Source organism: Salmo salar, chromosome ssa20 (genome assembly GCF_905237065.1).
Source record: "Salmo salar chromosome ssa20, Ssal_v3.1, whole genome shotgun sequence".
NCBI classification, from domain to species: Eukaryota; Metazoa; Chordata; class Actinopteri; order Salmoniformes; family Salmonidae; genus Salmo; species Salmo salar.
Genome location: NC_059461.1, coordinates 95,305,611 through 95,324,106, shown reverse-complemented (window position 1 = coordinate 95,324,106; position 18,496 = coordinate 95,305,611). Strand labels below are relative to the sequence as shown.

General features: G+C 42.5%; 1 protein-coding gene across 2 annotated transcripts in view; it reads left to right on the top strand.

Annotated features, from left to right (window-relative positions):
• The window catches only part of cntn5 (contactin 5), a 488,559-nt gene that overhangs the window by 346,567 nt on the left and 123,496 nt on the right, over positions 1–18,496 (top strand). For both annotated transcript variants that reach the window (XM_045704177.1, XM_045704176.1), the window contains exons 13-14: positions 15,777–15,904; positions 18,277–18,452. In XM_045704177.1, the coding sequence (XP_045560133.1) occupies positions 15,777–15,904; positions 18,277–18,452 (304 nt within the window). The remainder of the gene's footprint in view (positions 1–15,776; positions 15,905–18,276; positions 18,453–18,496) is intronic.

Sequence of the window (18,496 nt, the reverse complement as noted above, 5' to 3'; positions counted from 1 at the left end):
TCGACAGATACCCCTCGTGAAGGACTGCGTTGCAGCTAGCGTTAGGGGAAGACAGTGTGGTCAGTGGAGAAAGCACTGTGGCCTGTGACCATACCTGGTTGGTTTTCCAATCCATCAATGGGAGTAACCGATCCATCAAGTCTGCTCCAAGTAGCAGGGGTACAGTTTCGAGGCTGGTAACATACACAGGGTGAACGAGCGATACGTCCTTGACGTCTAGTTTCAGCATGACTCTCAATGTGAGAGGCGAGGTAGTCTGAGTGACCCCTCGAAGTGTAGTGTCGCATCGTTCCACTTTTAACCAACGTTTAGTTGGCTTCAAAGCCCTTTTGAGATCATCAAACAATGTTTGAGAGATGAGTGATATTGTCGCACCCGAATCAATTAGCGCATGACAAGTTAAGCAGTCCTCCAGGACTGTTTCCAGGTATGGCCGTTTAGATTCGTGGTTAGTGGACATATTCCCCAGAAAGTGGAGTGGTCGTTCGCAACGACGTGATGTGCCATTTCTGTTCAAGGTGGAAGCAGATTGACTTTTCCGATTTTGAGTGGGCTTGGCTTTAACGAAGCGTTTGACCTTTTTTCTTCGCAACTTTTGTATCAGAGTCTACAGACAAAGCCCGGGGGCTTGTTTCTTGATCAAGCGGGCCCTGGATAGGGTCTTGAATGAGAGCGGGAGAAATTTGAACTTTAACGTCCTTGTTATGGGTGTTAATTTCTGCGGACCTGGTGTCCGGTAATTCCCCGTCTAGTCCTTGTGACTTATCTTTTACCCTTTTCTCAAATTGTTCTCGCTTTAGTTCTTCCCGTAGTGGGACTTCTGGAGAACATTGGTCTACATTTGATCGTCCTTCAACCCTTTGTTACCCTTGTGCTCTGACACTTTTTGTGGGTTGGGTGCAGGAACGTAGCGAACGGGTCGTTTGTAGCGGTAGTCATGTTGATGGCTACGTACTTTACAGTTATTTCGACCGCGGAGGTTATTGGAATCATGGTTTCGAGGTAGAAACTGTTGTTGTGCGTCATCTCTCGACGCTCCAATACCTGATAATGCACCCTCTAACTGGAGTGAGTGCTCCTGGTTAAACTTCAAAACTGAGTGGTCAGGGCTCTTAGCGTTGTGAACTTTTGATGCCTCAAAAGCTGTGCTTGCAAGCTCTCTGAGTTGTAAGATAGGCAAGCCAACGTGGGCTGCAGGGCCCAAGTAGGTAATGAAGGTGGGATACATGTTCGACAGAAACATTTGTTTGAATGGTAACAGCTCTTCCATTCCTGTTTCCGTGAGTAGGCCAAAGTAAGCTGAACGAAGCCTATGATAGAAAGCTTGTGGGTGTTCGTTCCGAGCTTGTTTGACCGTGTTAGCCAGTGAGCTATCATGTTTGCGAGTCGCAGAACCACTGAATTCTAATTTCAAAGCTGTGGCAAGTTTAGCGTAGTCATTTAGCACGTGTTGCTGTTGTAGGCGAATGAACCTCGTCACGTGTCTATTCGACGTTCGCTTCAACAGGTAAACCCTGTCAGAACCCGTAGCATTCGGGTAGCCACCCAACGCGTCCTCTATGTCAGCTAGGAACGTCTCAGTATCGTTTGGCTGACCTGGAACGGGGTCAAAGGTGGGGAAATTCTTGACGAGTTTGTCAAGGTATTCCGCGCCAAGCGGGCGGAGAGTGTTGGCTTCATCCTGTGGAGAAATTGGGGCCGACAGGCCAAGAGGAGAAGCCAAGCTTTGGCTTTGTTGGCCAAGAGGCTCCATATTACTCAATGGCCAAGAGGAGAAGACTGAGGGACACATGATGGAGGCAATGTCTGAAACCTATCGTCTTCACTCCTTTGAGTACCGGACTCCGGTTGCTTGGATGGGTAGTCATGCTGTAGAGCGTGACCATTCTGGACTTCCTCTAGATGGTACCTAAGGGTGGTCTTCTGCTGCATTGCAGAGTCCACTTGAGCGCTTAGAGTACCAATTTTGGACACGTGAGTGTCACACCTGCTCCTTTCGGTCTCAAACTTATCTGTCATGGTTTGCAGATAGAGGTCTCGAGTACGGAGCGAGAGATTCAGTGATGAGATTTCCTTTGCTTGCTTAGAAATCAATATTTCCATCCTCATCACCTGAGTTCTCTCATCATTCATTTGGTCAGCGACTTCAATAAGTTCTGCTGATTTGTCATCCAACTTTGTCATTGTGTTCATCAACTGATCGTCTTTGGTCTGCAGAATTTGGAGTAGAACATTGTTACCTTGAGTAACGTTCAACAAAACTGCCTGCATGTTATCAAATTGCGCGTTCCTGTTTGTAGATAACTCGACAGATTTATCTAGTTTGGCGTGGACTACATCGCATTTAGTTTTGGCTAAATCGAGTTGTTCCTGCAGATGACGATTTTGTTGGAGAGTTTGTGCTCGTTCATCGTCATAAGTATTTGCAATTACTTTTAATTGTTCCGATTTCAAACGCAGTTCCTCGACTAGCAGAATGTTTTCATTTCCTGCTTTTGTCAATAGTTGCTCAGTTCTCTCCACCTGTGCCCTCATGTTAGCCATGTCTTGCACGTGCTTCAGCTGTGCACTGTGGTATTGGACCGATGCCAACCTTTGATGGCGATACATAAGTGCTAAAGTGGAGAGAACAGTCACAAAGCCTGTATTTGATGGTTGATTTTGGAGAGCGTTCGCAATTTCGGCTGTTGTTTTTCTAATGGCATAATTAGGGTTGGTATCACTGCTGAGGTCAGAGATCAATCCTTTTATGGGTGGAGGTTCACTAATTAGCGGAGGAGTGGTGACCACCTCCTTTGGTAGCTTGCACATTATTAGAAAAATTTAGAGGAAAAATGTTCCTATTATTTTTTCAATGATTGGGTTTGGAATTCATTGGAAGCTGCAAAGACAAGTTTAATCTATTTATAGATGTTGACGAACCATCAGTACTGTACCAGTAATGTGGAAGTTGGACGTGAATGAATTTGCAAAAGCAAATTGAATTAATTAATCAATGCCAATGATTAATCCTACCTGGGTAGGCTATCTGGGTATTAAACTTGAATTAACCTGAGAGGTTGCTTCATCCAGGTTAATATGGGAAGTTTAAAAGTGTCTCATTTGATTGCAAGAACATTAAGGTATGTTCAACAATTTAACTTATTAAATTGAATGAGATGATAATCCATACAATCTCCATTGATTGGATATCATAAGTGTAAACAGTAGATTAAATGTTGGGAGCACTTCCCACTATGGTGCACTTCTTCCTTGGGCCGAAGCCACATGGGATTCCCGCGGGGGCGGGACTTCTGTCAGTACTGGATTACTGAATGGGTTTTGCAAAAACCAAATTTTACTGATTGATCAATTTTAATGATAAATCAAACCTGTATAGGCTATTTGGGATTTAAACTTGAATTAACCTGAGAGGTTTATTCATCTAGGTTAATGTGGAAAAAGATTACAATGTCTCATTTAGAAAACTCATCAATTTGGATATTATTTAAACTTGAGAATGTAAATCTGGCAATTTCACTTCTTAGTTCAATTGAATAAGACATCGATATCCGTCTGGATATCACGAGTAACGACTTGAGTGTCACCTGACTAATTATTCTGGAAGGAAAGTACTGGTGACTCTTCAAAGGTCCCTGCTGGCACACGCTGAAATCAAACGGAAGTACCCAGGGCAGGACTTTCGTTCCGCAAGTCGGATGACTTACAATGTGGCACAAAACAAAATGGCTGTTTTTCCCTTTTTTTTTTAGCTTAGCATCTCGAAGCAAGCTAATGCTACTTTATGCCTGAAAAATGCTCAACATAGGATTCCCTTGGCAAGGGAAAGGTTTTACTTATAACGTATTATGTTCAAACCCTTTTCGGTGATATTTGACGATGTTTTACCCGGAACTCGCGGGAAACAACGAATTGCACCGTGGTCTACTCGCATCGAAACGCGAGAGACAGAGAGATACTTATCGCTGGTCAAGCTAATCTCTCCTAAATTTCAATCGGCTGGCTCTTTGTCCTCGCTCGAGAAATTAATAATGACCTAGCCAACACGCGTCTGAAACGCGAGAGGCAGAAATACTCAGATAGCTTTATCAGCCATCATACATACATGTATAGTTTATGCTACCCACTGACTACGTCAGAGCACAACACGGAGGCGATTCTCCAGAGCACACACGCACCAATAATTCCAGTCTACAATTCCCATAATGTATATAATCAACTTGGTATATTATGTAATCTGCTTTTCCATTTTATATATGCTGAATCAAAATGAAAGCTTCATCCTATTTTAGATTCCTCGCACGGGGGCTCCAATATGTGTTATCGAAATTACCCAAACAACCTAGTTTTAGAGTCCACACAGGGGGTGCCAAAAATGTCTGTTCAGACGCTTTTCGGATCATTGAACAATGTTAAATTCTTAGGAAGCAGAGTATACTCTGCTAACAAGTGGAGAAGGCACTGTAAAATTGGTTTTAATTATTTATTTACTAAATACCTAACTAATCACACAGAATTACAAATACACAGAATACAATGATGTCATACAGAAAACGTCCTGGTGGACGGAACCTGTATGAAAGCTAGTTACACAAAGGAAAGGGGATTGGGCTTGAATGAAAGAGCGGGAAGATTTAGGAACACAGAAACAGCAGCTATGCTATCGTAAATACATTATCTTATGCATTCTAAATTACCGCCCATTTGGAAAAGGAAAATGCAATAAATATTTACTCTGAGCTGCGCTTCGGTAGATTGGTCGTAGATGCTGGCCGGGTTGGCCAACAGATCTCCCTGTTTTCGGAAGAATGTCAATGGTGGTCCATTGGATACGTGGTGGTATCTTCGTCTGGTTGTTAGACTGGATCCGTCGTCCGTCCTTTCCTAACCCACGTTAGCAGCGGCCGCTGCTAACTCAACGGCTAGGAAGTAGCACTTCAGTAGTGAATGAGCTCAAAGTTCATACCAGTTCATACCAGAGCTCACGCCGAGGTTGGCTTAGTTCTGTACTTGACATGTGTGTCCTTCTAACGTAGAGGCTGCAGACCTCCCGTACTGGAACAACGTGGTTATCTTTTCGTCAAAGGATTATATAGTGGAGAGGGGGAGGGAGTTGTTTCATCGTTTATAACCCCTGTCTCTTCACAGGGTTGGGCCACTGATCGAGCAGGGCACTTTCCTTATGAAAACCCAAATCTCTCATTCGGAAGCTAAAATTACATTTCATCTCCTAACAAACATTTTAAATATCAAACATTTGAATTGCATAACAATTCCATGTGACTCTGATAACTAGAGGGCGTATACTTTCTCAGATACAGTTTATGTCGTCCTGTCATCAGTCATAATGTCTCAGATGACAACCGAACTGACATCCATACTCATTACGTTCCCAAGCATATTTCCAACTGGTTTTATTAACCTCTCTAGGCTAGGCGGGACGAATTCGTCCCACCTACGTATCAGCCACTGCCAGCCTGTGGCGCGATTTTCAAAACCTTAAAAATCCTATTACTTCAATTTCTCAAACATATGACTATTTTACAGCCATTTAAAGACAAGACTCTCGTTAATCTAACCACACTGTCCGATTTCAAAAAGGCTTTACAACGAAAGCAAAACATTAGATTATGTCAGCAGAGTACCAAGCCAGAAATAATCAGACACCCATTTTTCAAGCCAGCATATAATGTCACCAAAACCCAGAAGACAGCTAAATGCAGCACTCACCTTTGATGATCTTCATCAGATGACAACCCTAGGACATTATGTTATACAATACATGCATGTTTTGTTCAATCAAGTTCATATTTATATCAAAAACCAGCTTTTACATTAGCATGTGACGTTCAGAACTAGCATACCCCCGCAAACTTCCGGGGAATTCGCTAACATTTTACTAAATTACTCACGATAAACGTTCACAAAAAGCATAACAATTATTTTAAGAATTATAGATACAGACCTCCTCTATGCACTCGATATGTCCGATTTTAAAATAGCTTTTTGGTGAAAGCACATTTTGCAATATTCTAAGTACATAGCCCAGGCATCACGGGCTCGCTATTTAGACACCCGGCAAGTTTAGCACTCACCATAATCATATTTACTATTATAAAAGTTTGATTACCTTTTGTTGTCTTCGTCAGAATGCACACCCAGGACTGCTACTTCAATAACAAATGTTGGTTTGGTCCAAAATAATCCATCGTTATATCCGAATAGCGGCGTTTTGTTCGTGCGTTCCAGACACTATCCGAAATAGTAAAGAAGTGTTGCGCGCATGGCGCAATTCGTGACAATAAAATTCTAAGTATTCCATTACCGTACTTCGAAGCATGTCAACCGCTGTTTAAAATCAATTTTTACGACATTTTTCTCGTAGAAAAGCGATAATATTCCGACAGGGAATCTCCTTTTCGGCAAACAGAGGAAAAAATCCCAAAGGCGGGGGCGGTCGGGGTCACGAGCATAAGCCCAGTGTCCCTTGATCGGCCACTTGAGAAAGGCGATAATGTGTTTCAGCCTGGGGCTGGAATGACGACATTCTGTTTTTTCCCGGGCTCTGAGCGCCTATGGACGACGTGGGAAGTGTCACGTTAGAGCAGAGATCCTTAGTAAATGATAGAGATGGAAAAGAAGTTCAAGAAATGGTCAGACAGGCCACTTCCTGTAAAGGAATCTCTCAGGTTTTGACCTGCCATTTGAGTTCTGTTATACTCAGACACCATTCAAACAGTTTTAGAAAATGTAGGGTGTTTTCTATCCATATGTAATAAGTATATGCATATTCTAGTTACTGGGTAGGAGTGGTAACCAGATTAAATCGGGTATGTTTTTTATCCAGCCGTGTCAATACTGCCCCCTATCCTAAACAGGTTAACAAAATATGTGGTACCTTTCCCCATTTGTTTGATGTTCCCAGACTCTCTATATTTAACACAGGCTATTCAAGTCCTTCAGTAGATTCAGAGAGGGGAAGTGGTAAAAGGTAAAAGGCCAACGTCATGACACCACAATGAGAAAAACCCCTACTTCGATATGATCTCTAATCAGAGGCAAATGAGGATCAGCTGTCTCCAATTAGAGATCAACCCCAAACAATCCATCATAGAAATAGAAAACTAGAATTTAAACATAGAACTAGAAAACATATATCAGCCCAAAAACACCCCCTGTCACGCCTTGCCCTACACAACTATAGAAAATGACATCTTACTAGGGTCAGGACGTGACACACTTCACATTCTTATAATAAAGTGGTCATCCTAACTGACCTAAGACAGGGAATTTTTACTAGGATTAAATGTCAGGAATTGTGAAAAACTGAGTTTAAATGTATTAGGCTAAGGTGTTAGTAAACTTCCGACTTCAACTGTACATCTGACTGATGTGGTCTGATTAATGAGGAGCATCCAGATGCACTTGATGTATTTCGGAAATTGCTTCTTCCAATTATTGATTAACAATCACCAGTTAAGAAACTGACTGTTTGAACTGTTAAGTCTCCATGGATTGATGAGGAATTGAAAAACTGTATGGTTGAAAGAGATGGGGCAAAAGGAGCGGCTAATAAGTCTGGCTGTACATCTGACTGGCTGACTTACTGCAAATTGAGAAATGATGTGACTAAACTTAACAAAAACAAGAAAAAACTGTATTATGAAGCCAAGATATCATTGATATAAAGAATGATGGAAATAAACGTTGGGTTACTTTAAATGAAAGAAAGACAAATTCTACTCCATCTTTCATCGAATCAGATGGCTTATTCATCACAAAACCATTTGATGTTGCCAATTATTTGAATCGTTACTTCATTGGCAAAGTGGGCAAACTTAGGTAGGAAATGCCAAAAACTAACAATGAGCCATCGTACTCCTGCATAAAAAAACGAATAATGAAAGAAAAGGAAGTATGAATTTTGTAGTTAGTGTGGGAGAGGTGGAAAAATGATTGTTATTGATCAATAATAACAAATCTCCTGACAACTTAGATGGAAAGCTACTGAGGATGGTATCTGACTCTATAGCCACTCCTATCTGTCATATATTTTATCTGAGCCTAGAGGAAGGTGTTTGTCCTCAGGTCTGGAGGGAAGCCAAAGTAATTCTGCTACCCAAGAGTGGTAAAGCGAATTGTACTGGTTCTAACAGCAGACCTATCAGCTTGCTGCCAGCTCTTAGCAAACTGTTGGAGAAATTGTGTTTGACCAAATACAATGCTATTTCTCTGTAAACAAATTAACAAAAGACTTTCAGCATGCTTATAGAGAAGAGGACTCAACATGTACTGCACTGACACAAATGACTGATGATTGGTTGAAAGAAATCGATAATAAGAAGATTGTGGGAGCTGTACTGTTAGATTTCAGGGCAGCCTTTGATATTATTGACCGTAACCTGTTGTGGAGAAAACTTATGTGTTATGGCTTTTCAACCTCTGCCATATCGTGGATTCAGAACTATCTATCTAATAGAACTCAAAGGGTTTTCTTTAATGGAAGCTTCTCTAATGTTAAACATGTAAAGTGTGGTGTACCGCAGGGCAGCTCTCTAGGCCCTCTACTCTTTTCTATTGTTACCAATGACCTGCCACTTGCATTAAACAAAGCATGTGTGTTCATGAATTCTGATGATTCAACCATTTTCGCATCAGCAACCACATCTAATGAAATCACTGAAACCCTTAACAAATGGTTGCAGTCTGGTTTGGAATGGGTGGCCAGTAATAAACTGGTCCTGAACATCTCTAAAACTAAGAGCGTTGTATTTGGTACAAAACATTCCTTAGGTTCTAGACCTCAGCTGAATCTGGTAATGAATAGTGTGGCTGTTGAACAAGTTGAGGAGACTAAATTACTTGGTGTAACCTTAGATTGTAAACTGTCATGGTCAAAACATATAGATGAAATAGTTGTAAAGATGGGGAGAGGCCTGTCCATAATAAAGAGATGCTCTGCTTTTTTGACACCATACTCCAAAAAGTCCTGCAGACTCTTGTATTATCTTGATTATTGTCCAGTCGTGTGGTCGAGTGCTGAAAAGAAAGACCTAGTTAAACTGCAGCAGGCCCAGAACAGAGTGGCACGTCTTGCTCTTCATTGTAATCAGAGGGCTGATATAAATACTATGCATGCCAGTCTCTCTTGGCTAAGAATTGAGTGTTATTTTATAATAAACAATGTGTTGAAAATCCCAAATTGTTTGCATAGTCATCTTAGACACAGCTCTGACAGACACACTTATCCCACCAGACAAGCCACCAGTGGCCTTTTCACTGTCCCCAAATCCAGAACAAATTCAAGAACATGTACAATATTATATAGAGACATTATTGCATGGAACTTCCTTCCATCTCATGTAGCTCAAATAAACAGCAAACCTGATTTCAAAAAACAGATAAAGCAGCACATCACAGCACAACGCCTCTCCCCTTGTTGACCTAGATAGTTTGTCTGTATCTATTGATATGTAGGCTACGTGTGCCTTCTTTTAAATTGATGTAGTTTGTCCTTGAGCTGTTCTTGTCGATTAATGTTCTGTATTACGTCATGTTTCATGTTGTGTGTGTGGACCACAGGAAGAGTAGCTGCTGCTTTTGCAACAGCTAATGGGGATCCTAATAAAATACCAAATACCCCTAGAAAATAGCTTTGTTTCCAGAAGGTATCAAAATTGTCAATAAATGTTACATCCACAGAGCTGCAATAGTCTGGTAGCCTGTTATGGAGGGCTAAAAGACTGCTGAACCGTTCAATGCCATGATTTAGGTGCGGACAGAGGTCAATTAAAGTCAATTAGTGACCCAATCAGTTCTTTAAAATCCATCTTCAGCTGTTCTGAGCTGCCCTTCATAATGTCATTGAATCCCACATGAACTATGATAGACTCAATTTCCTGATGCTGGTTTATAATGTTTGGGAGCAGCTTATTGATGGCCTGTACTCGTGCTCCTGGATAGCACAACGTTTTTGCTCCAGGGACTGAGAGACTGAGTGACTGAGATCTCTCCATTGAACTGCCCAATACAACGGTCGGAGAAAGGGATGGAGAAATCCGCCCATTCCTACCCCTCACACAATTCGATGAACCTTTCACGGGTCCACGAGAAGCAGGATAGCATACGCCCACTGCTCCTGGCGATAGGTCCAGACATCCCACAGCAGGCAGTGCCCCATCAGATCCAGAGAGAGGGGAAATGGGACCAGCGCTGATTGGAACAATCCTGTTGCTGTTCTCCGTCTACTCCACTACAAGATGGAGGAGGTGAACAGATGGAGACAACTACCTCGGCAGGCAAGTTCCAGGAAGCACAGGCCATTCAAATAGGGACAGATGTGGAACTAGTTCCAGGTAACACAGGCCATTCAGATGGGGAACTAGTTCCAGGTAACACAGGCCATTCAGATAGGGACAGATGGGGAACTAGTTCCAGGTAGCACAGGCCATTCAGATAGGGACAGATGGGGAACTAGTTCCAGGTAACACAGGCCATTCAGATAGGGACAGATGGGGAACTAGTTCCAGGTAACACAGGCCATTCAGATAGGGACAGATGGGGAACTAGTTCCAGGTAACACAGGCCATTCAGATAGGGACAGATGGGGAACTAGTTCCAGGTAGCACAGGCCATTCAGATAGGGACAGATGGGGAACTAGTTCCAGGAAGCCATTCAGATAGGGACAGATGGGGAACTAGTTCCAGGTAACACAGGCCATTCAGATAGGGACAGATGGGGAACTAGTTCCAGGAAGCCATTCAGATAGGGACAGATGGGGAACTAGTTCCAGGTAGCACAGGCCATTCAGATAGGGACAGATAGGGAACTAGTTCCAGGTAACACAGGCCATTCAGATAGGGACAGATGGGGAACTAGTTCCAGGTAGCACAGGCCATTCAGATAGGGACAGATGGGGAACTAGTTCCAGGTAACACAGGCCATTCAGATAGGGACAGATGGGGAACTAGTTCCAGGAAGCCATTCAGATAGGGACAGATGACAAGGCGGGGATACATCCATCAGGCCCGAGCGGCGTCCAGCCACAGGAGTTGAGAATGAGAATGTTCCAATTTGCGTTTTCCCCGTAAATTGGTGCCAGATTGATATTTGCTTGGTAAGGATCGCCACCTCATTGCTGTAATCCTCCGCAAGCAAACAATTGCCGCATTGGAACTCTGGATTGTTAATATTGTCCCCGATAAGAGCTTAATAAACACAACTTCTACAGCGCTGGAAACGTCCGTTAGCTATTCCAGGCGAAGCGGGCTCCATTGCAACCTAGCTAGCTGGATATTTGGTAGCAGGTGTTGACTCAACATTTTATCTACAACCCCATTACCAGCTGTTAGGTCATGTGTTGTTGCTTTATCTACAACCCCATTACCAGCTGTTAGGTCATGTGTTGTTGCTTTATCTACAACCCCATTACCAGCTGTTAGGTCATGTGTTGTTGCTTTATCTACAACCCCATTACCAGATGTTAGGTCATGTGTTGTTGCTTTATCTACAACCCCATTACCAGCTGTTAGGTCATGTGTTGTTGCTTTATCTACAACCCCATTACCAGCTGTTAGGTCATGTGTTGTTGCTTTATCTACAACCCCATTACCAGCTGTTAGGTCATGTGTTGTTGCTTTATCTACAACCCCATTACCAGCTGTTAGGTCATGTGTTGTTGCTTTATCTACAACCCCATTACCAGCTGTTAGGTCATGTGTTGTTGCTTTATCTACAACCCCATTACCAGCTGTTAGGCCATGTGTTGTTGCTTTATCTACAACCCCATTACCAGCTGTTAGGTCATGTGTTGTTGCTTTATCTACAACCCCATTACCAGCTGTTAGGTCATGTGTTGTTGCTTTATCTACAACCCCATTACCAGCTGTTAGGTCATGTGTTGTTGCTTTATCTACAACCCCATTACCAGCTGTTAGGTCATGTGTTTTTGCTTTATCTACAACCCCATTACCAGCTGTTAGGTCATGTGTTGTTGCTTTATCTACAACCCCATTACCAGCTGTTAGGTCATGTGTTGTTGCTTTATCTACAACCCCATTACCAGCTGTTAGGCCATGTGTGGTTCCAATGCATATTCCACTGAGGCTGTAACGAAAGTGGCTGCATTTCAATTTGGATTTAAACACTTGTTCCTTATTAGTTTAGCCCAGGGGTGCAACTTTCACTGTGGATGGGGTGGACATGTCCCCCCCCGATTCTGAAATTGCATTTTTTTGTCATTGTCATTGGAATGTGCCTCGGGTAGGCTGTTTGGAGTGTACAATAATATTTTTTACGTCCCCACCACTTCTAAAACCAAAGTTACGCCCCTGGTTTAGCCCTTATCTGAACCGATAACATCAGGGTTGTAATCTTATTGGAGATTAGGCTTATTTGATGTTGTCAGGAATTCGCCTTCATTAGGAAATATAATTGTTGATTGATCTTGTGGAGATGTGGGAAATAACATGTATTTATCTGTTAAGCCATTCTCCGACTTACCTATATCCCTTTCCTTTACTAACACGTTTATTCGGATCATTTTTTTTCCTCCTTTTCTTCATATCTGAAGTTATAGCTGGTATCAAAGCCAAAATTGTATTTCCTACCTAACTACCGAGTAATCATTTCGGTACAGTTCTGCCTACGGCCCTAGTATGAAACGCGGCCGTAATGATGAGGTGGCTTTGGCGCGCACTAGGCTCTTAAACTTTTGAGGGTTGCTAGGCAACGCCCGTTAACCATCCTCCGGTCTGTTCTTAACTTTTGCAAGGCATGTCACCTTGCCCATCTCTTTTTCGTATAGCACACCACTAAGCATACCCTGTTTTGGATCCATAAAGAATAACTGTGGGAATTGTTGGCTTACTAATTAATGAAACTCCCAAAGTCATCTAGTCCTTGTAAGAGATTTGAAGCACTAGCCTACCCGCATGTGTTCAACTAGATCAGCGTTTCCCAAACTCGGTCCTGGGTGCACGTTTTGATTCAAATAATCAACTAATCATGAACCTTTGATAATTTTAATCAGCGGTGTAGTACTGGGGCAAAAACCAAAGTTTGGGAAACCCTGAACTAGATGATAATTTCAGCGCTGTTTTGATCGGGACAGCGCCATCGCTCTGTTTTGAGACTCGTCTTGATGAATCGATACATTTCAGATTGGATATTGATTAGGCTACAATTAGGCTGGGGAAATGTTAGCTAAGTTGAGGTGAGTGCTGTTCTTTATCATCTTGTCTAGTTGGTTCATTGATCAGAACATTTTGCAACGTTATGTTGTTTAACAAGTGGATTATTTCATTCCTCAGTCACAGTCGTTTAGTAGCCTAAGACCTACACCCGACCAAACGACTGTGACTTCACTGACTTGTCTGATAACTGAATCTCCATCTGTAGTGGCTATTTGGTCAATTGGTTTCATCTATCACTGATCAGAAACATTTAGCATGCTATAATGTAGCCTAAATCACTGATCAGAAACATTTAGCATGCTATAATGTAGCCTAAATCACTGATCAGAAACGTTTAGTATGCTATAATGTAGCCTAAATCACTGATCAGAAACATTTAGCATGCTATAATGAAGCCTAAATCACTGATCAGAAACGTTTAGCATGCTATAATATAGCCTAAATCAGTGATCAGAAACATTTAGCATGCTATAATGTAGCCTAACTCACTGGTCAGAAACATTTAGCATGCTATAATGTAGCCTAAATCACTGATCAGAAACATTTAGCATGCTATAATGTAGCCTAAATCACTGATCAGAAACGTTTAGCATGCTATAATGAAGCCTAAATCACTGATCAGAAACGTTTAGCATGCTATAATGTAGCCTAAATCACTGATCAGAAACATTTAGCATGCTATAATGAAGCCTAAATCACTGATCAGAAACGTTTAGCATGCTATAATGTAGCCTAACTCACTGATCAGAAACATTTAGCATGCTATAATGTAGCCTAACTCACTGATCAGAAACGTTTAGCATGCTATAATGAAGCCTAAATCACTGATCAGAAACATTTAGCATGCTATAATGTAGCATAAATCACTGATCAGAAACGTTTAGCATGCTATAATGTAGCCTAAATCACTGATCAGAAACGTTTAGCATGCTATAATGTAGCCTAAATCACTGATCAGAAACGTTTAGCATGCTATAATGTAGCCTAAATCACTGATCAGAAACGTTTAGCATGCTATAATGTAGCCTAAATCACCAATCAGAAACATTTAGCATGCTATAATGTAGCCTAACTCAAGTGGAGGCCTATTATTTTGCTCAATCGTATACGGTATAGACAACTCAAAGTCTGCGGAGGTTGTGAAGTATGAACGAGACTCACATGCTTTTGCAAATAGGATTGCTATTATTTTCTATGGGTATCATGATGAAGGTATGCCTGCTCTCAAACAATGTGTGATGTGGCTAGGAAAGAGATTAAACGTGGATAAAAAAAGCATGGGATTGGGCTCTGTTTCAAAATATCACTTTCTTTATATGATAGCGGTTCTACACGTTCCCTTGACACAAGTTATGTGGGAAAAATATTTCATTGTATTTTATTCTGTTATATTCCAGACCCAGGGCATAGGCCTAATTAAACTCCAAATATGCTATTCTATTCTTTTGAAAATACATTTAGTCTTATAATAAATGACTTAATAATACGTTTATTTTGATGGTGTATATTCAATGGATTTATTCAAACAGAAGCCCACCCACATCTAAACAGCACTACAACCACTCGTCCCCGAGGCAAGTCAGTTAAGAACACATTTTTATTTACAATGACGGCCTATACCGATCAAACCCAGAGAACTGTGCACCGCCATATGGGACTCCCAATCACAGCCGGATGTGATACAGCCTGGATTCGAAACCAGGGTCTGTAGTGACGCCTCTAGCACTGAGATACAGTACCTTAGACCGCTGAACCAGGGTCTGTAGTGACGCCTCTAGCACTGAGATGCAGTGCCTTAGACCGCTGAACCAGGGTCTGTAGTGACGCCTCTAGCACTGAGATGCAGTGCCTTAGACCGCTGAACCAGGGTCTGTAGTGACGCCTCTAGCACTGAGATGCAGTGCCTTAGACCGCTGTGCCACTCGGGAGCCCTGAGGTGTAAAAGGCTATGCAAGCAAGAATGTGGTAAAAAAAAAAATGGTTTGTAAAGAGGGTCATATAAACATTGGCCAATTTTATTTTACAGCCTAAATACCGAAAAATACTATGTGAAAGCATTATTAGTCTGTTGTTATTTGCCCCTTGTGGTAAATACTGTTTTCAGGACATAGTACTGAAGGCCACACAGAAAAAAATGAATCCTATCCTAGTAATGTTTCACTTGAGTCCACAATTAAACAGCTTTATGTAGTTTCTACACAGTACATATGTCCTCTTGTCAAGGTATTTGGTATTTGCAATAGCAGCAGCTGCTCTTCCTGAAACGTAACGTTAAGAACAACAGCTCAAGGACAGAACTACATAACTTGCCCTTGGAAAATCAATGAGATCATCTTGTCTGAGCTAGATAGAACATACAGTATATGAAATATTTAAAATCCCCCAAATGGATACGCTCTGAAATTCATTTGTTATGCCGTTTTGACTTTCTGAGCTGTCCTGATCTGCCTGATGTCTTCCAGCAATTTAAATTCACTTTAATGAATGCTATAAACTACTAAAAAGCTGCGTACAACTTGAAAAACTCAACTGTTTTAGTTAAAACAGGCATTTGGTTTGTATTGTATTTTTGCCTTTGACAGGATAATGCTGTTACGAAACAACACTCTGAGGATCATCAACTCCAGCCGCTCTGACGAGGGGAACTATGTCTGTCGAGCCGAGAATCAGTTTGGCTCGGCTGAGATGACGGCCATGCTCTGGGTAAAAGGTAAGCGATGCCCAGAGGGGCCTTTATTTTCTGCCAAATTAGTGCCAGTCACACACCAGTAAACAGTCCCCCAATGTCGTTTCCTGCCACCTTTGTCTGGTGCCGGGGGGTGGGGAGGAGGGAGGTGGGGGGGGGGGGGGGGGGAGGCAGAGGGGACGCCAGTGGAATTTATTGTGTTCACTCGACTGCGAAGCAAAAGGGTTTTCACATTCAAAAATCATTTTACAAGGGCACCCTATTTGACAGGGTAAAAGGGCCTGTTGAACATGAGCAGCATTCACAGCTGAGATCAAAAGAGGCCCTGAGTGTAGAGTAACCGTTTTGGTTCTTTTCAGGGTTTTAGTATGCACGATTTGTTTTGATAATGACACAAATGACAATTCAATCTGGCTACCTGGTTGTTAGTTACCCTGGACCCAAATCACAGATGTTCTTTTGTGTTTTTCCTCTGACTAATGTTGCTATGCCATACTAACCAAGGTAGCCTAGCTATACAGTCCTTTCGGGAAAGTATTCAGACCCCTTGACTTTTTCTGCATTTTGTTACATTACAGCTTAATTCTAAAATAAATTTTTTGTTTTCTGTTTTGTTCCCTCATCAATTTACACACAATACCCTATTATTAGAAAGCAAAAACAGTTTTTTAGACATTTTTGCAAATGTATATAACATAAAAAAAACTATCACATTTACATAAGCATTCATACCCAGTACTTTGTTGAAGCACCTTTGGCAGCGATTACAGCCTTGAGTCTTCTTGGGTATGACGCTACAAGCTTGGCACACCTGAATTTGGGGAGTTTCTCCCATTCTTCTCTGCAGATCCTCTCAAGCTCTGTCAGGTTGGATGTGGAGCATTAAAGCACAGCTATATTCAGGTCTCTCCAGAGATGTTCGATCAGGTTCAAGTCCGGGCTCTAGCTGGGCCACTCAAGGATATTCAGAGACTTTTCCCGAAGCCACTCTTGCGTTGTCTTGGCCCCAGTCTGAGGTCCTGAGCGCTCTGGAGAAAGTTTTCATCAAGGATCTCTCTGTACTTTGCTCTGTTCATCTTTCCCTCGATCCTGACTAGTCTCCCAGTCGCTGCCGCTGAAAAACATCCCCACAGCATGATGCTGCCACCACCATGCTTCACTGTAGGGATGGTGCCAGGTTTCCTCCAGATGTGACGCTTGGCATTCAGGCCAAGGAGTTCAATCTTGGTTTCATCAGACCAGAAAATCTTGTTTCTCATGGTCTGAGAGTCCTTTAGGTGCCTTTGGGCAAAGTCCAAGCGGACTGTCATGTGCTTTTTACTGAGGAGTGTCTTCCATCTGGCCACTTTACCATAAAGGCCTGATTGGTGGAGTGCTGCAGAGATGGTTGTCCTTCTGGAAGGTTCTCCCATCTCCACAGAGGAACTCTGGAGCTCTGTTAGAGTGACCATCAGGTTGTTGATCACCTCCCTGACCAAGGCCTTTCTCTCCCGATTGCTTCAATATGAGAATGATGGAGGCCACTGTGTTCTTGGGGACCTTCAATGCTGCAAAAAAAAAATATTGGTACCCTTCCCCAGATCTGTGCCTCGACACAATCCTTTCTTGGGGCTCTAAAAACGTAATTCAATTAATTTTAGAATAAGGCTGTAACGTAACAAAATGTGGAAAAAGGGAAAGGGATCTGAATACTTTCCGAATGCACTGAACAAATATGGCATGACAATGAAAGTCAGATGATTTTGCTAAAGGCCAGCACATAAAAATCTGGGACCAAACTAGCTAGCTTTAGGTATTTTGTGTCCTAAGATGACATTGCTACAGTTAGCTTTTAGCTGTGATTATTTTTGTCATGCACTGCTAGCCATAGGCCTACATACAGTATATGGCATGACATTACTAGTCAGAGCAGTTGACAGTAGAGTTGTGTCCAGGGTGATGGTGTATCAGTCTACCGTTAGCAAGGTGTAGCAGTCTACCGTTAGGATGGTGTAGCAGTCTACCGTTAGGACGGTGTAGCAGTCTACCGTTAGGACGGTGTAGCAGTCTACCGTTAGGACGGTGTAGCAGTCTACCGTTAGGACGGTGTAGCAGTCTACCGTTAGGACGGTGTAGCAGTCTACCGTTAGGACGGTGTAGCAGTCTACCGTTAGGACGGTGTAGCAGTCTACCGTTAGGATGGTGTAGCAGTCTACCGTTAGGACGGTGTAGCAGTCTACCGTTAGGACGGTGTAGCAGTCTACCGTTAGGACGGTGTAGCAGTCTACCGTTAGGACGGTGTAGCAGTCTACCGTTAGGACGGTGTAGCAGTCTTGTGTCCTAAGCTAGCTTTATCTGTGTCGTGTCCAGAGGTGTTGTGATGCCAGTGCTAAGATGCAGCAGTGTTGTGTTTCCAGAGGCCATGCGTGTGGACCTGAGCCCCAGCAGGGTGGAGGTGACAGTGGGGGAGAGCGTGGTGCTCAGTTGCAGGGTGTCACATGACCCGTCTCTGGACGTGGCCTTCCAGTGGCTCCTCAACCAGCAGCCCCTCAACTTCCAACAGGAGGGCGGACATTTTGAATATACTCAAACAGTAAGTAACACTTTTTTGGTTACTACATGATTCCATATGTGTTA